Source organism: Fusarium keratoplasticum, chromosome 4 (genome assembly GCF_025433545.1).
Source record: "Fusarium keratoplasticum isolate Fu6.1 chromosome 4, whole genome shotgun sequence".
Classification (NCBI taxonomy): domain Eukaryota; kingdom Fungi; phylum Ascomycota; class Sordariomycetes; order Hypocreales; family Nectriaceae; genus Fusarium; species Fusarium keratoplasticum.
Genome location: NC_070532.1, coordinates 2,835,495 through 2,853,117, shown reverse-complemented (window position 1 = coordinate 2,853,117; position 17,623 = coordinate 2,835,495). Strand labels below are relative to the sequence as shown.

Genomic DNA, 17,623 nt, shown 5'->3' with positions numbered 1-17,623 from the left:
AGGTTCCTTGGCCCATTCACGTGAAGCTCCATAACTTCACAGGGAATGTGGTACCGGCGTCGATCTTCTTCTATTGCCTTGGAGCAAGGACGAATCTTGCCCCAGGGCTCCAGTTTCGTGTTGTACTTCAAGCAGTGGGCAACTTGGACGACATGAATACACATGGTGTTGATAGGATCGACGAGCAAGGCACAGCGATACAAAAGCTATCGTGTGCCTTCTGGGCCTCTTTTTACACCTGGATGTAGATGGAGAATGCATCCTCCGCGGCCGACACTACATATCTTGCTCCGATATAATGCTTATGGATTAGAATGATTGTTCAGTGCTACAAAGCATCATCTGCAAAATCTCCCTGTTCAGTACTTTTGATATGGCAGCGGCATGGTGCTGTCATGGCCTTTGTTATCCATCAAGGAAGCATAATAGGAATTAATGTACATCTAGGTGCGAAACAAAGAAGTCTCTGGTACAGCACCCGCACCCTGAACGTTCATTGCTGTCCCAGTCTAGTCATGGTCTTCCTCTGTCAAGCCCGGACAACCCTCCATCTCCGAATCCGGATATGCCATCTTGCACCAAAAGCAATACTGATGTTTCTCCCTCAGATATTCCAGCAACTTCGTGAGTCGCTCACCAATCTCCAAGGCATTGAAGTTATCCAGCTCTTCATCCTCCTCGTCGAGATCTTCGGCTGTAGCGTAGACCGTGTGCCCTTTTCCTAGCGCCCTCTTGTCGTCTGCGTCTTCTTGATCGTCCTCGTACGTTGGCAGCCGTGATAGCGACTGCTCAAGGTCGTACCGCATCCGTCGATCGCGCTCTGCTTCTTCTCGGTGTCGAACTAGACCGCGGTATAGCACGGGGACTGATTTAAGAGGTCGAGATGATATCGGCGCTGGCTTCTTTCGAGAATCATCGGTCTCATCTGTTGATGCGTCGACTGCATGTTGGCCTTGAGGATCTGCCTTCTCATCGTCCATCCGTTCTGCTGTGCGTTGCGCCGCAAAGAACTGCTTTTCGAGTCTCGCATCCTCGCGCTCCTTTCTCACCCGCTCGCGATACTCATCGGGGTCCATCTTGGCCATTTTGATATCCCTCTCCTCCGCAGCCTCTCGAAGTCTCCTCTTCTTTTCATTTTCCAATCCAATACCTCCACGGTCCTCCTTGACGCTGACCTTGATCGGCTCTGTCCGGCCCGGTGCGTTGCCACCGTCCGTCTTCTTTCCCAGGCCACCGCCCGTGAAGCCCATCTTGGCCATCATGGCAAGACCCTTGCTCTTTTTGGCCTTTGCGTCATCGAGCATCGACGTTGACAGGGCCTTTTCTCGCGCGGCTTCCTCCTCTTCTGCAATTTGTTCTTTTGACTTGACAAGACCTCGTGCGCGTGATTCACGCTTGAGGCGTTGTGTGCGTTGTAGAGATGTTTCTTTGATGGGCGCGGGATCCTCGAATGTCATGTTCATGTAGTCATCCTCTTCCTCGTCTGGCGCGCTTGCACCGTTCTGATGGGAGCTCATGATGAAACTGATGAGCTGATTATGCCTGGTAGGAGCTGGCTTGACTGAGAGATTGTTGACTGAGCGTGAAAGGGCAAAGAACGAGATGGTTGGTGAGTTGATGGTGTTGATGGATTGATCTTTCTCACAGAGTGGTCTCCACTAAAACTCAGTGGTCGGAGCGCTGAGTACAGTGCCAGTAAGAACCCCTACTCAATAGCTAGGAGGATGGCCTCAACAACGGGGCACAGCTTGAGCTGTTTCTGTGCTTTGATGAGGGCTGGTTTAATTAAACACTTTACCGGAGTTCTGGACTTCGTTTTATTGCTACATTTAAGTTAAGATACTCCTTATTGGCACTTCGGTCAAGCGGCACACAGTGTGACTATCACACGTGAAGTCATTGGATGAATGTCCTCAGGGATGACGGAAGGTTGATCAAGGGAGGGTGAAGTCAAGACTTGAACAAATTACACTCATAGTAAGTTCTCAAACCTATTCCAACCTTATCACATAGTTCAGTCAAAAGCATATCATAAATTAGGGAAGTTTGGACTAAACTTTATACTCCATTCTATCCAGCAACCATCTGAGGTTGCCAATACGTTTTGTTCTACAAGGAAAAGTACCCAAAGCCAAACCAGTATGACAGACGAAAATATGTAATATTGGTGGTATCCTATGCCAGAATGTTCCTCTACCTGTTCTTGGCCCTCTTTCGAGCCGACCTCTCCCTCTCGTACGCGTTCGCCTCTCGTCCCTCCTCGCTCTGGATCTCGGCCACGAGCCTCTTGTACTTCTTCTCGTACGCCTCGTCCTTGGCCTTCTTGATCCGCAGCTTCTCCCGAGCCATAAAGTTGGCGTCCTTGCGTAGCTCCCGCATGGCTCCCTTGCGCTCCTTCTTGTGCTCCGCCTTGAGCTTGGCCAGCTCCGCCCTCTCCCGGTCGGGGTCGTAGTGCTTGTCTGGGTCGAACGTCTCCTCGAACTTGGGTACGTACGTCTTGATAGCCAGAGGGCGGTGGTGGTGGAGTTCCAGGTTGCGGCGTGATAGCTGAGCAACCTTGAGCATCCTCTCAAACTTGGCCTGGAGCTTCTCAATTCTATCAGTGAGAGCTGAAGGGAGTCGAGAACGGCAACCCTTGCTGTTCAAATGCTTCAGCACAGCAGCAACTTGACCAAAGGTCTCAAGGAACGCGCTCTTTCCAGTCCACGTATCCGCAGCCGCTTCCAAGAGCTGGGCGGTGGTGTCAAGGATAGCGACCTTACGAGCCGCCGCCTCCTTGCCACCAGTCTCCTCGTCAACGCAGTCCGAAAAGTTGAGCCTCCTCAAGGCCGTCTTGCCAGCACCTTCGGTGCGGATGCCAGCGGGGACACTGTGAAGAGGGAAGTTTCCGAGCTGCTTTGAGGCACCAACAGGCGCCAGAGCAGAGAGTGTGTTCAGAGAGAAGTTAATCACCTCGGGCACATACCGCTTTGCTAGCTTCTGGTAGCTGACGGCAAGAATAGAGAGATACGTGCCGATAGCATAATGAGACAGATTTTGAGGGACTCGTTGGCCAAGATACCGACCGATCGTCAACATAGCTGGTGTGACAACCTGGTGAAAGTGATCGGATGTGGGGAAGATGGAGCCAACAGCAGTAAGCAGGATCAGATCTCCGGGGCCCAAGGCCAGAGGCCGTGATTGACCCATCTCCTCAATGTTTTGTCGGAACTGTTGGCTGATCTCGACAGGGAACATCTTGGCAAGAGAGTGGATATGTCGCACAATGCTCTCAAGCACGGTGAAGGGGGGAGAAGTCGCAGGATCCCAGGGCAGTGCGACATAGTCGACCAGAGCTGTGGAGAAGTTGGCAAGCTTCTCCTTGTTCTTGCTGCTGAGCTTCGGGTGGTAGAGGGCGCGGATTCTTTGAACAATGGTAGGGAATGTCTTTGCTGGGTATGGAGCGATAATCACTCGGAACTCGTCGCAAGACTGGGGACACTCAAAGGTGTACGGTAGACCTTGTTCGTCGCCCTTCTGGATTGCCGAAGCTTTCGTCGTCGAGTCGGCCTCAAAAACGGGGTTGCGGCGCTCTTCTTCGTTGAGAAGGCCCTTGGTGAACTCGTCATCTTCATCCTCCTCATCAGCCTCTTCGTCAGAGCCCTCCATATCCGAGTCCTCGTCACTGTCGACAAGTTCCAGGTCCGATCCGCTAGCGACAAGATCATCATCGATGATAAAGTCATCCTCATCGTCGAATCCCAGTTCCGTCGCAGTCGGTCGGGCCCTGATACCACCTCCGAGGCCGAAATCCTCGTCATCCTCGTCCAAGTCCATCTCATCCTGCTGACTCTTCTTGCGCTTGTCATCTGCCTCATCGTCCTCACTATCAGAGACCTCCTCTCCTCTCATGCGTCTCTGGCGCTTATCTTCAAGCTCCTTAAGCCTCTTGGACTCTTCCTCAGCCTTTTCCTCGTCTGTCTTTGTTCGATCCGCAGGCTGGGCCCTCTTATCCTGTGCGAGTTTCTTCACTTGGAGATCAAAGTTCTTTTCGAAAGCATCGCGATCAACACCAGCGATTGTCGAGACTGCAGCCTGAGCCTTGGTTCCCTGCCGGCCCTGAGACAAGAGCGCATGGAGGTTCGGTAGCTCCTTGTCAAGTTCTGCTCGCAGATCGTCGTCTTGATCCTTGGCCGCCTGTCGCTCGTACTTGTGCAGCTTGGACTTTGCAATGACCTCTTCCATAACCTCCTTCTTAGTCTTTTTCCGCTCGGGCTCATCGTTTTCGCCGTCCTCTCCGTCGCTGCCAGTCGCTGCCATGTCGCGAAGGCGCTTCAGTCGCTGCCTCTCTCGTACTGAGCCGTCGCTGTCATAATCCTCGTCAAGGTCGTCCTCTTGGAAGTCGTCCACAGGCCTCATATCATCAAAGGAAAGAGATTTTCCCATATGTGTGAGACCCTCTTCGGGCTCGTCATCCTCTAGGTCAAACATGGAGCTCTTCTTATGGCTTCTCTGTTTCTCTCGGGCGAATCGTTCCAACATCTTCTCTTCGGGTGCCATGGTCGGGTCGTTTTCACCGAATCGACGATCGAGGATACCTCCAACCTTGTTACGTCGTTGCATCTCGACTAGGAGCGTTTCTCGGCGCTTTGGGTTCCGTTAGTTGGATTGCCACCCAATGCGACAGTGTCTGACAACTCACCCTTTCCTCGCTGGCTGCCTTGGCCTGACCAGGACGGCCTTTGATACTGCCCGCAATACCAGGCGCCTTCGGCCGGTTGGTAGTGACCTCGAACTTGGGTCCTTTCGCATGCTTTAGGTCGAAAGGGTTGAATTGCTCGCGAATGCCTTCCAACACAACCCCTCTCTGCAGTCGCTTTTCGTTACGGGACCGCTCATCTTGAGCAATGCGGCGTTTCTGCTTCTTCGACTGCTGAGGGCCGACAATTCCTTGCTCTCGGAGCGACGCCTTGAGGCGCTTGAGCTGGGAGCCGGCCATGGCGAATGCGATGCTAATGTTCGACTTGCGCTACGAGCGAGTCTCCAAGATTTTTTTCCAATGGAAAAAGCGTTATCGTTATCAGCAAATTATTATGGGGCGGCTCCTACAAGCAGGAGACCCTGCCGCCTCTGGGAAGCATCTGGTCGAAATTTTGAGAGCTTGCTTTCACGTGACATCAAGGCGTAATTGGTTTAGTGGTAAAATTCTCCGTTGCCATTCGAGTAACGTCGGGGAGCCCTGGGTTCGATTCCCAGATTACGCATCTCTTTTTGCCTCTTTCCTCGCATCTCTCTTGAATGCGATTGACATTTTCTTTTTGCTCGTCAAGACACTTTCGTTGTGTTCTCGTCAAACTCACCCATCATCTGGGGGATGTGCCAAAAGTGGAGCCGTCCACAGTCCCCAGGTACCTTATGCAGGAGCTAAAAGCGGTATTCTGTGGCAGAATGCCCTGACGTCAGGAGCTCTCGCCTATCGCTATCGCCAGCTTTAATGAACATGAACTCAACAAGCAGATCTAATCAACATGGGCTGGGCAAGCAGCCTACTCGCCTTCGCCCGCGATGAGCGGGTAGTTCTTGTGAGCCTGGGTCTTGCCACTTTTGGTCTTGTTAGCACTATAGTTACCACGCTTACATACATCCGCGACGAAAACGAGATCCCTCCAGCGCAGCCAAAGACCCAATACATCACGCAGGATACAGAAGATTCTCTAGAACTCGAGACCCTTGAGAAGCTTCTAGACCATCCAAACTATTCAATCAGGGATATCGCCATCAAGATTCTCTGCGATCGGGCTATCAACGACCGCGAGACAACGCATTCATTGCTTTTTGGCATCACGCGGCCAGACTACGATGAGCGTATGAAGTGTCTTCGGGCGCTGGCCCTACTTACGGGACAGACACTTGGTATGAGAACTTGACAGCTTTCTGGGGAGACAACTAACCACTTTAGGTCTGGATGGACTATCCAAGTTGAACAACGCCAAAGGCTATTCTGCCCTTGTGAGGTCCCTCGAACTGAGCTTGGACGATGTTGAGCGACCAGATCTCACCGACAGCCACTGGGACGAGTACTACCTTCGCGATATGGCCGAGAGGTTCTGTCTCATGTTCATCCTCGAGCTGACCAACAAGTATGGTTCTCGCGACCTGATTAAGGCACGGTTCGTCGAGAAGTGGTTGGCAAAGCAGGAATGGGGGACTGATCCCGAGGAGAGACGCCGGAACTTCAAGAATTACATGGACCTGAAGAGCAATCGAATCGTCGAGATCGTGGATAGAATCAAGGATGAGAGACGTGGACGTAAGGCGTTGGAAAAGGCAGGGCTGGTGGACTGGAAGGAGAACATGCGGACCATCTTTCGTAAGACCCCAGAGGCCACCATGGATATCCAGGAGGAGGCTGCGGACGGCGCTCTCGCCGAGCAGCAGATCCCTCGCACCCGAGAGCATTCGGCCGAGGAGCAGCGACTTCGACGACAGCATCGAGAGGCGATGGTGCTCAACGACGGAACTCGACCATTGGGCAGAGAGGACATAATCGAACGGGACCACGGTTCCCCAACCTAGTAAGAGTGAGGAATCGGCAAGAAGAACATCAACCAGGTTGGCCGTGGCACCAAAGATTGTCAGCCAAAGACCCAGCGCAGCGCCGAGGTTGTCGTTATGAAGGCAACTCATAGGAGCGCGACCTTTCAGACAGCGGGCAGAGGAGGTGGCCAACCGTTACTCCCACTCACGCCCAGGTCAATCATACCTAGGGCAACCTGGCAGGCACTCGTTCCGGTCGGTGCTATACCAACATTTTGCAGCCTCGAGATAGGCTTCACGGAACAGTATCAGGGTCCAGACATGACTAAAGTTAGGTCTATTGGTAAAAAGTCATTAGCGCTCAGCGCTACCCATAATTTATCATTCTTAATGGTGCTATATATAGTCCATCTCTGCCTGTCTACTCCCCCTTCTCCAACTCCTTGAAGTAAGTATCAGCTAATTTCCTCTTCCGTTTGGGCCAGATACGGCGGCGTCCTGTCTCTTTGACAAATATTCTTTCGTATAGCCTCCATTCCTTCGTCGGAGACTGCACGTTCAAACTTGGTGTTAAGGGGAGGTTGACCGGTATTGTCTGGGGCTAAGACCGGATTACTCTCCCCCGGTATTTCTATGTTACTGGAGTAACGAGCTCTGTGCTCCCAGAAGGGAAAATCCTCTCCCAGGCCTAGCTGCTGGAGAAAGTCATCAAGAAGGTCAAGGTTGTAGTTGCTCGAGTCCTTGCACTTGAGCGCGGTGCTGATCAGCTTTTGCCAGTCATTGGGCTTTGCGAGGTCTGCAAACTGGAAGAGTGCGACAGCGAGCTGACCCCATCGCAACACCAAGTCTGGGCTCATGGTTCCTTCTAGGTGACGGAACTCGACTGTGCCCTTGACGTAAACGTCCTCTTCGTGTAGTTCTGAGGGTTGGCCTTTCGCGTTGAGGGCCTGACAAGTTGATACGGACAGCGAGACCTTGCGGCAGTAATTCTTGAGCTGGCCCAGATCACGTACTATCCACATCTCTTTCAAGACGACCCAGAGGAGAGGATCCTCCTTGACCTCGTCAGGGAAATATTTCTTGAGGTCCGGGTGTGGAGCTCTGTTCTTTGAATACCGTCTTATCTCATCTGCAGATGCCATCAAGGCAGTCGAGTATGCCATGTGTCTCCTTAAGGGGTGGCAGAGGCTGAAGACAATATTCTCCACGCAGCACATGAGGCAGAACATCTTTCGAAGGAGATGTATGGGGAGGATCTGCTGACCCTTGCCAACGTGGACGTGCAGTCCGCAGTTGGCACCTTGCATGACCCTGACTTTTGTCGCAAAGCCGCCCACGACATCAAGAATCATCTCCCAGTCCTCGGGCACGTCCTGGCAGACTGGGCTGATGAGCTCAAGACCGGTCAGCCCCCAGTATCCGCCCCAGTTCAAGGATTCCCCGAGTGAGCCGTCTTGCTCGAGGGACCACGCGTGGTAGTTGAGTTTGAGGTCGCCCACGTGGAAGAGGCCGTGTTTTGCGAGCTCGCGCTTCCATGGGCGGCCGGTGCCGTTGCTGTGGTTGCAGATGAAGTACGCCGGGTGGCCGAACGAAGAGACGATGCCCGCTAGCTGATGGGCTCGGCGAGAAAAGCATCTCCCGCGGGCAATCTCCCTGGGATCGTTGGGATGAGGGTCGTTCTCGGGGGTAGTATCTTCTTCGGAGGATGCGTCAACGTCCATCGGGTCAGAGTCAAGAAGGCTCGATACGGGAACTGAGCCGACGTCCATCATTGAAGTATCTGATGAACTCACTTCTGGATCAGTTAGCAATTGATCAAGCTGCCAGGATCGAGATTCCTTATGGCCATGTCTAAATCAAAATCGTCCTTACCTATGGTCGATGTTGGCTCAGTTTCTGGAAACGTCGGGGTCCATGGTTGCGAGTCCTCACGGGATGCCCCTTTGACCGAGCCTTCTTCTTGTGCTAAACGAAGCTTCTCTCCAATGTCAAAGAATAACTGGTTAGGGGGGTCGTCGATATACTGGTAAGCGTAAAAAGATGGTTTTAGATCCTTCGTCGGATGCTCCGACGTGGGGAGGAACATTTCCAGCTCCACGCCAAAGGAGTAGGTGCTGTTACTGGTGCCCTTGACGCCTTTGGTGAACTTTGCCCATTTCTGAGCCTCCGCCTCGACATCGTCCAGCGATCTGTAAGATCTCGCCGGCCCAGGTTCCGGGTCATATTTAAGGACAGGCCTTGTACGAGCCGGCCAGTAGATCAAGTCTGGGACTTGAAATTCTTTCCTTGGCGTGTAGTACCTCATTTTTCCTATGCCGTCTGAGCGCAGACAATCGAAAACGGTGAAGCCTTGTTCGACACGCTGTCTCAAGATTCTTGACGCTGCGATGAGAGATGAGTCGTGCACTGGTCGAGGAGGTTCAAGAATAAACTTGCAAATGGCGACCCAATCCACGATGGCTGGACCGTGAAGAGTTCCGCAATGTTGATTCAGTTCAATACGGGGGTGCGTCGGATCGGTGGCGTTCTGAAAGTTGTATGCCGCCTGGAACTTGTGCTTATTGCCTCTCTTTTTAACGGCCAACTTCAAGAGATGAAGTAGGTCTGGGATAGATTTAGCCTTGTGAATCTTGTCGAGCCCAGGTCTATACCTCCCTTCACACAACTCCCCAGGATGAGCCATGACCCTGAGCTGTCGACGGTGCCAGGAGAGGCGATCAGTCCAAGGATCATCGATAAGAACACCCAAACCCATTTCCACCTTGAGGTCGATGGGATGATGCTCCCTGACAAGGTTTGTGAACTGAAAGCCCAGGGAGGGCAGTGAGCTTGGTCCGCAGTGAGGGGGATGAAGCCTACTCAGGAGAGGGTCTGTCACCCATAGCATGGATGCGATTTCCTTAAGTCGTTCGAGGTTAAAGGCTCCTTGTCGAGGTTTGAATGTGAGTTTTAGCCTTGTTTCAGCACTGGCAAAGGTGATTAACTTCTCGTTGAGGAGCTTGAGGACCGCCTCGAGTTGTCTGTATTGGTCGTCAGTAGGCTCAAGGTAAGGAGACGTGACCTTCATCCCGATCCAACGATACTCATCACATTGAGTCTCCTGGAGATTCTTTTCATAGCTAAACGTCCACATCTCAGCTCTAGGAAACTTCCAATAATGAGCCAGAAGCTTCTCAAGAAACAGAGTGGCCCACAAGCCACAATCCTCTCTCACCTGAGGATGTGTGAAGCCAGCGGCGCTCTTCTGATAGTTGTTACTGGGGTAGGGAACAGGACTTCCTTGAGGCCGTACGTAGCCTGAGTCGTTCTGGCCGGGATCCTCCTTATAACGGAGTGCTACGAGGAAGGGTAGCTCGATGCGGGTTAGCAGCTCTGACGACATAGTGAGTGATGTCCGTGTCGAGACTGTATTCCAGGTGTCAGTGACGAGGTAGTTGCTATGTTCATCTGAAATCAGTCACTGATTTGGGTAGCGATGTCGAAGTATATATGTTTGTCACGGGAATAAGGGAACATGGTAGCAACCCTTCATGATAATAGGTGAATCAAGGAATAGCTGCTAGGCAAAGCGTGACGAGATATTGTTCGACGACATGACTGTAGCTTATTGGGGGAGGCGGTGCTTCACATGTAGAACAATCATGAACACATGCGCTGAACACGCCCTGTGTAGGTTTAATTGTCAATGACAACTTTCTTTGTTCAGCACACCACGTTGGCCTATGTTTGGGTCCAGAACATCACAGCAGTATCAAATCGCATGAAGCAGACTTGGATATACTGATTTGTTCCTGTTGAATGAAATATGGCACCATTCTGCAGGTATATTCTGTGATTGAGTCCGGTTGTGTGAATCCCCGTTGGTGGCTATCATCGTGACTTACCCTATGCTGACCCTCGACAGGAACTGTTGGGGTATTGCGAGAGAAGCACAGGCGCCCTTGAAGTATGTGTATGTGCGGGGATGGCCACGGTTAGTTACATAGATCTCATATGTAGGTACCAATGCAACGACGTCTCTGGAACCAGACAGGCGTTTGGTTCCCTCCTTGGCTTGGAAGATATTGAAGCCAGATGATTGAGTAATGAACAAAACCTTGAAATTTACGAGCAAAGAAGTCAAATACACTTCTAGAAAGGGTCATAAACAATCTAACAAGTTAGAATACTTTGTTTATTCTTACTATACTCCATTGACTATCGGGACAACAAGATCCGTGCTACTCCTTTACTCCCGGCTGCGCTTCCCACCTCGCGGCTTCACCTCGCACATGGTGACGATGGCCTTGCAGACGATGATGAAACTTTCAAAGTTGTACCCATCTGCTTCCCCAAACTTGACGATCTGTGGTGAGACCTGGAGCTCAAGCTGAGTGTTCTCCGTGCTTCCTCTGGTGTATCGGATGTCGACATTATCATCCTCGTATTCGTCCTGCACACCCATCGGAAGGAAGAAGGCTCTCGACGTCATGAACAACATGTTGAGGTGCATAGCTCGATTAATGATCTTCTTCAAGCGACGCTCCACAACCTTGGCCTTCTCGGCGTCCTTGGTCATCTCGAGGTCCGTGAAGACGTGGAGGTCGACCTTGAGACCGTTCACAAGCTTGGCCACCTGAGCTTTGTTTAGGTCATCGTGAGTAGAGCGTAGGGCACTGGCTGTCTGCGCCTTCAACGGGCTAAAGTTCCACATCTCCTCGGCATCACCCCCTAGAATTGTAAACGTCAGAACAAAGAGAAAGGGGTTTGGTGGACGATCTTACCTGCGACATCGATGCAAAGGCGATTGAAAGATTGCCCGCCGCGACCACCCCAAATGTTGGATCCCGCCTGGAACACCTCGTTGTTGATACGGTCCCAAATGTGCTTCTGGAAGTGAAAATTGACCAGTTCCGGGTCTTGCTTGCGCTTGGCTCTAGCCATTCACACGAATACACAGGCATTAAAACAACAGAGAGTAGAACCATATCTGCATTGCATTTACTTGCTCAAGAGGGTATAACTAACTGGTATCTATACTATAACTACTATATAGGGGATCAACTCCTATCTATCCTCGAATTCATTCCTTCGTCCAAAGTTCCACTCCGTAAACCTCCATCGCTAGTATCAAAACAAGACCAAATCATAACCAGATCATTACCAAAATCAATTGTCGTCATACATCTTCATCAGGTTTGCCTTGATGTTCGTCATCTGGTTGCGGTGCGTGCGCTCTCTGTTCTCAAGTGCCGTGACGCGCTCTTGCAGACTGGCAATCGTTTCATCCCGGATCTTGAGGGTCGCCCGTGCAGAATCACGACCAAGGATGATGCCCTTGGTACGACGGGCCGCCGTAGTCAAGGTGTGTTTTATAGTCCGCAAGACCCCAGGGTCAACTTTTTGGCCTTGCAGGAGACCCATGATCTCGTCTGTCACGTCGTAGCTGTTGTCGGGAGGACTACTGGAAGGGGCTGCCTGCAGCCCAGCTGGGGTCCTCGACGGAGTTGTGCCAGCCGAAATGGTGGCGGATGAGAGAGCCACTGAGTGTCGAGAAGGGGTATCTTCGAAAGAGACCTGCTTCTGACGTTTGGAATCGGTGCCCGGGAAGAGTGTACGGGAGACCGGAGTGGGCAGGCCAGAGATGGCATCGGCAGAGCGCATGTTGGTCGGCGTTTCGTATCGTCTCTGGGCGGCAGCCTTCTCGGCGCTCTTGTCCGCAATGGCGACCATCTGCCTCTCCTCATCCGAGCCGAGGTCACTGAATTCGTCTTCGTCCTCATCCTCTTCAAACACATCTCGCTTTCTCTTAGTAGGCCCCCGACTGGGTGTTTCTGGAAGGGCAGCTGCCCTTGATGGACCCGCCTCTACGGTTTTGGCTGACTTGGGCATTGGGGGGTCCTGCTCAGATTCCTCGCTAGACTCTGTGCTATCATCGAAATCCATATTGCTGGCACGTCGACTGGGAGTGACCTGATAGCCATAGGATACAAGTGACTGCTGCGTCAATGTCGGTGCCTTGGATCGTGAAGATTCGCCCTTTTCGGAAGACTTGAGACCAGTCTCGCGAGACTTGGCCTCATCCCACCAGAGAAAGAAGCCGCAGTCGTCACATTTCCAGTAGAAGCGTCCCTTGTTTGGACCAGACTTTCTCGTCTCACGAAGACTGGCTTTGTTTCGAGGCTCACAGTTGCCTGTTGGAAATGTTAGCCAAATGTTTTTGAGGAGTGGCAATTAAACTTACACCACCAATGTCCGTCACTGAAACGGCCCTTGTGGAGGCGTTTCTTGACAGATTTGGGCGTCTCCGGCTGTTGAGTTGACTGGTAATGACTATTGCCCCGAGGCGTCGAGGCCATAGTTGTCGAGTGTCGGGGAAATCACAGCGAGGCTTGCAACGGATTAAGATCTGGGCCAAGTGGTCCAGTCGATCAATGCTGATGTCAAAAGACGATGGGCGGGAGCTGCCGCCGCGCCGGTAGATACAGAGGGGCTGCGGGGCTGGCGTTGGCGTTGACGCTCCGTTGCTAGGGAGGTCAAGCCTCGAAGGGGGAGGCTGGGATGAAACGAATGTGGCTGTCAAACGGGAACCCAGCCACAATTGCTTCGGTGAGAACCTGGTACCTGCCAAGGTGTACCTGGACCTGTACCTTGACCTGGGCAGGTACTCGGTAGCCTTTCAGCAGCAAACTCTCTGCCCTGATCTGTTCGTTAATCGGCAGAACTCGACCGCAAATGGCGTAGCACACGGGCATTGACCCGAGCTGTTAATCTCGTCATGGATCTGATCTTGCAGGGTCCCTCGTGGCACAAAACCGGGTAGCCACTGGATGGTTCTTTTATGCCTTGGGGACGTTGAAGAAGGCAATCTCTTGGATTCGTATTATTTACCAATGTTGCATTCTGTTTGGATACTATAACACTTCTTTCGTAAACGTCAAGTCACATGACTACGCGTTTCCTGCCAGACCTATCGGACTCGTGACCGTCTAATATCCGACCCGATCCTTCCCTTGATTGATGAAGCTGAAGCTGTACCGTCCCGTAGAAACGACGGGAACGTGGCTCCTCGGTGGCACCTTCCCCTACCTGGGTAGCGAATTCTAGCCAAAAATAATTAATCTCCATTAACCTCCCTGCTGTCAACTTTTCCTCCTCTTCTTCCTCCTTCTCAAATCCAATCTTAACCCTCTTCACTCCTTTTTCTTTCTCTTCTTGTTCGTTTCTCGTCCCCGTCTCCTTTTCATCTCTTTGGTCGGCTTCAATTGCCCTAATTGCTCCTCCGTTTGCGCCCGTCACCGCCCTCTGGTAGTCGCCAGCTCAGCTCAGCTCGACTCCCTGTTCTTTGCTTCTCTCGCCTTTTCCGCACAGAAAAAAAAAAGGCGCCCAAGCGCATCGACGTCACCCAATGGCTGCACGCATGCCCCTCCTCTCGGGGCGATTCGTCGCTTCTCGCCTGTCCCCTCGAGCTTCATCCTCCCTGTCCCTGCCGACTCGCCCGTCCCTGGCTATCCCGCGCGGTTTTCGTACAGCTCAACGCGGCCGTCAATACTCGTCTCAGCCACCGAAGCGCAACGACGCTGTCAAGTTCTGGCCTTTTCTTGTCGTCATCGCTGTAGGCTCTCTCGGCTACGTGGGTCTTGTCAACCGCCGTAAAGGTGAGCTACTTGCAACCAGCACGCACCCGTGCTTCTCCTTCATCTTTTCAGTTATCAACAAGGACTGGGTATGGGTCTGCTCCTGGTACGAGGGGTCGTCGCCCCGTCCGAGACATCGGTCCATGCAGCCCGAGGACGAGCTTCTCGGCCTGCATTACGTTTCACTGTTGCTTTGCGACTAGATTCATGCCCACCGCCTTCTTCGACCCTTAGAACTTCCTCCTGAACTCTCCTCCTAATCTTCACAAACTAACTGCCATCCTTCTGCAGACATGCCTACGCAACCTCAACTCGAAGCCCCCGCGGCCCCCGCTGGACAGCTTGCCGAGCCCACAAAGTCCACTCCCACTTTCAAGCCTGAGGATGTGACTGTCATCTTTGTCCTCGGCGGTCCTGGCGCCGGCAAGGGAACTCAGTGCTCGAAGCTCGTCGAGGAGCACGGCTTCACTCACCTTTCCGCCGGCGATCTTCTCCGCGCCGAGCAGCAGCGCCCCGGCTCCCAGTTCGGAGAGCTGATCAAGGACTACATCAAGAACGGCCTTATCGTCCCTATGGAGGTCACTATTGCGCTTCTCGAGAACGCCATGACCGAGGTCATCCAAAAGTCCGGCGACAAGAAGGGCCGCTTCCTGATCGATGGCTTCCCCCGCAAGATGGACCAGGCTGTCAAGTTCGAGGAGACTGTCTGCCCCGCCAAGCTTGTCCTCTTCTTTGACTGCCCTGAGGATGTCATGGAGAAGCGTCTGCTTGAGCGCGGCAAGACCAGCGGCCGATCAGACGACAACGCCGAGAGCATCCGCAAGCGATTCCGCACCTTTATCGAGACCAGCATGCCCGTCGTCGACCACTTTGAGAAGGAGGGCAAGGTGGTCAAGCTGGACGCCACTCCCACACCCAACGAGGTCTTTGCCACCACTCAAAAGGTCCTCAGCCAGCGGCTGGGTCCCAGCTTTTGAGAAATAAACCTGCATAAACCACTTTCACATGCACGGGAGAGCGCCGTCTTGCATGGGGGGAGCAACGTCGGGGGTGTTTTGGACCGTAGAGGGGTTTTTTAAAATTACTTGACCTATAGACCTGGAAAGGGAGGTGGGACATTTAGGATCGCGTCGTCGCCAGCTGTTGGCTCTTCTCTTATCTTGGTTGTCTTGACCCGCTGGCCCTATTTGTATCCCTATTACCTTTTTGTATAATCAACGCTCGAATGACCACGCCGCCGAGAAATAGGGGGTGAAGTGGACTCATGAGAAGAAACTGAAATGAAATATCTATGCTACAGGATATATCAAAGACGAGTGAAATCAAGATGCCATTCGTCACGTCAAGCAAGGCACATCGTCTTGTCAACTGGCGTTCACTTTTGATTCTATATTGGAAGAGTACCGAGACATCATTCTCCCGCTCAATGCTGGGAATAGAAAGACCAATATGCTCATGAAACCGGCTACGCCATTCGCAACCCTTCGTTCGCTGGATTTCTCATGTTGCCCAACGATATTAACGCAAAGCAGGTATGTCAAAAATACCCCCATTCCCTAGGAAAACCCCTTCCCCTTTTTGACCCCCCTCCCTCCCTCCCTCCCTTCCACTCTGTTTGTCCCGATTTTGTTTCGTGTTCCATTCATAATTTCCTCATCTCTAGTCGTCATTTTCCGTTCGCTCACGAGGCTGCTGCTGCTCGCGGGGCTCCCGCGGCTCCCTCTGCTGACCCTGGCGGCGGCGGTTACCACCCTCCTGGTTACCGCCCAGGCCGGCATTGGCGACCTTGCGCTCGAGGTCCTGGATCTCGCGCTCCTTCTGGGCCTTGGCGTTGGCCTGCTCCTGGCGCAGGACGCTGAGGACGTTCTGCAGCGTCGACCGCCAGTGGTCAACGCGGGTGGCCAGCTCCTGGTACTGCTTCTGGCCAAAGACGCGGTATGTCACCTTGTGGACGAGGAAGTGCTGGCGCTGCTGGGAGAGCTTGCCCTCAACGAGGCCGGCGCGGATCACATCGATAGCCCACATCTCAATCTCCTCTGAGGGGATCTGAAGGGCCCTTGTGATCTTGGAGTACTCGATCTCGCGGCTGGGGGTGGCGGCCGCCAGGCTGGCAAAGGTCAGGAGGCGCATCTTGCGGTGGAGCTTCTCGTGATCCAGCTTCTCCTTCTCAACCCAACCCTCGTGCTCGTCGTTGAAGTCGTTGTAGTCCTCGAGGTCCTGTTCAGCAAAGATGTCGAGGAGTTGCGAGTAAACGGGGTGGGAGTCGCTGAGAGCCTGCACGCTGGGGATGCCCCGCAGGTCTTGGAAGAGGAAGTGGGTGCTGGAGAGGAGGGCCATCTTGACGGCGCGGAGGGATAATCGCTGGGCATCCTCGGAGGAGACGCCGTCCTTTTCGTCGCCGTCGAATGTCCGCAGAGCCTTGAGGATGTACTCGTATCCTTGCCTGCACAATTGTTAGAAAGCGCTTCACCAGCACAACTCAACCTGTCACGCCAGATTTCCATATCCCGAGACAAAGATTGGCCGCGCAATTCAGGGACAACTCACGTCTCCTCGCCGGCCTCCAGGGCCACCTCAGCAACCTCCTCATAGATCTTGCGCTGAAAGTCGACATCGGTGCCCCAGGCGGCGAGCCACTCGGGCAGTTTGTCGAGGTACGTCCGCAGGCCCTCGTACATGCCGTGCGATCGCAGGAACTTGAGGATCTCCATAAAGACGCGGGCGCGGACGGGGTCGTTGGGGTCGAGCAGGTTGAAGACGGTGGTCAGGGCGTTGAGCGACAGGCCGACGCCGTGGACGGGAGAGTTGATGAGGGGCTTGGCGAAGGTGGTGCAGAGGGTGGGCAGGTGCTTCTTTGGTTCGGCGGACTGCAGCACCAGGTGGATCATGAGGTTGGAGGCGGCAGTGTACTCCTTCTCGGGGACGGTGTTGAGGGCGGCAGAGGCCGAGACGAGCTTGGCCACGACATCCTCGGTGGAGGGGGCCTTCTCGTTGCTCAGGAGCTGCTTGGCATCCTCAGCCTTGAGGTAGTCGGCCATCTCGGCAGCGAGGTCCTCGAAGGCTCCATCGACAAAGACCAGAGTGGGCTGGCCGGCAGTCTTGGGGGCGGCCATATTGGCTCGGGTGTTGACTGCCTCGCGGGGTGATTTGAGTATAGGTTTCTGACGTGGGATCGACTCGTCCGGCTTCGGCTTCGAAAGATGCGAACGAGGGCAACGTCAAGGCAAGGCTGCGCGGTCGGAGGGCGATCTCGAGCGTCGGGCGGGCAGGCGTTGCAAGGTCGACGAGCGGAATAATGTGAGGATTCTTGTCCCAGCGGCGATGGATTGTAGCCCTCTCTGGTGGGGCTCGACTTCTCCCACTGGACCCCGCCATTTTTTCTGCCATGTGTGGGCGCTAAGCGAGGGCGCTGGAACGGACAAATGGACGGGCCGACAAGGACTTTCAACCACACCCACGCAAAGCAAACTCCAGACTTTTGTTAGGTTGTG

The 17,623-nt window shown here is 53.4% G+C and overlaps 7 protein-coding genes across 7 annotated transcripts; 2 read left to right on the top strand and 5 right to left on the bottom strand.

Annotated features, from left to right (window-relative positions):
* Nucleotides 1–509: 509 nt before the first annotated feature.
* Nucleotides 510–1,607, bottom strand: NCS57_00595100 (G-patch domain-containing protein; the record flags this gene model as incomplete). Its single annotated transcript, XM_053055856.1, has 1 exon — nucleotides 510–1,607. The coding sequence occupies exon 1, from the start codon at nucleotides 1,515–1,517 to the stop codon at nucleotides 510–512; it is 1,008 nt and encodes a 335-aa protein (XP_052914811.1). The 5' UTR covers nucleotides 1,518–1,607.
* Nucleotides 1,608–2,193: 586 nt separating this feature from the next.
* Nucleotides 2,194–4,978, bottom strand: NCS57_00595000 (uncharacterized protein; the record flags this gene model as incomplete). Its single annotated transcript, XM_053055855.1, has 2 exons — nucleotides 2,194–4,626; nucleotides 4,682–4,978. The coding sequence occupies 2 exons, from the start codon at nucleotides 4,976–4,978 to the stop codon at nucleotides 2,194–2,196; spliced, it is 2,730 nt and encodes a 909-aa protein (XP_052914810.1).
* A 511-nt stretch (nucleotides 4,979–5,489) lies between these two features.
* On the top strand, nucleotides 5,490–6,555 carry NCS57_00594900 (uncharacterized protein; the record flags this gene model as incomplete). Its single annotated transcript, XM_053055854.1, has 2 exons — nucleotides 5,490–5,892; nucleotides 5,939–6,555. The coding sequence occupies exons 1-2, from the start codon at nucleotides 5,508–5,510 to the stop codon at nucleotides 6,553–6,555; spliced, it is 1,002 nt and encodes a 333-aa protein (XP_052914809.1). The 5' UTR covers nucleotides 5,490–5,507.
* A 416-nt stretch (nucleotides 6,556–6,971) lies between these two features.
* On the bottom strand, nucleotides 6,972–9,898 carry NCS57_00594800 (uncharacterized protein; the record flags this gene model as incomplete). The annotated part of the gene is made up of 2 exons (XM_053055853.1): nucleotides 6,972–8,311; nucleotides 8,389–9,898. The coding sequence occupies 2 exons, from the start codon at nucleotides 9,896–9,898 to the stop codon at nucleotides 6,972–6,974; spliced, it is 2,850 nt and encodes a 949-aa protein (XP_052914808.1).
* Nucleotides 9,899–11,664: 1,766 nt separating this feature from the next.
* On the bottom strand, nucleotides 11,665–12,854 carry NCS57_00594700 (uncharacterized protein; the record flags this gene model as incomplete). The annotated part of the gene is made up of 2 exons (XM_053055852.1): nucleotides 11,665–12,689; nucleotides 12,740–12,854. The coding sequence occupies 2 exons, from the start codon at nucleotides 12,852–12,854 to the stop codon at nucleotides 11,665–11,667; spliced, it is 1,140 nt and encodes a 379-aa protein (XP_052914807.1).
* A 1,049-nt stretch (nucleotides 12,855–13,903) lies between these two features.
* Nucleotides 13,904–15,109, top strand: NCS57_00594600 (Uridylate kinase; the record flags this gene model as incomplete). Its single annotated transcript, XM_053055851.1, has 2 exons — nucleotides 13,904–14,153; nucleotides 14,424–15,109. 2 exons carry the CDS (start codon nucleotides 13,904–13,906, stop codon nucleotides 15,107–15,109), a joined length of 936 nt encoding a protein of 311 aa, XP_052914806.1.
* A 682-nt stretch (nucleotides 15,110–15,791) lies between these two features.
* NCS57_00594500 (Eukaryotic translation initiation factor 3 subunit M) lies at nucleotides 15,792–17,245 on the bottom strand (the record flags this gene model as incomplete). Its single annotated transcript, XM_053055850.1, has 2 exons — nucleotides 15,792–16,575; nucleotides 16,680–17,245. 2 exons carry the CDS (start codon nucleotides 17,243–17,245, stop codon nucleotides 15,792–15,794), a joined length of 1,350 nt encoding a protein of 449 aa, XP_052914805.1.
* Nucleotides 17,246–17,623: the final 378 nt, after the last annotated feature.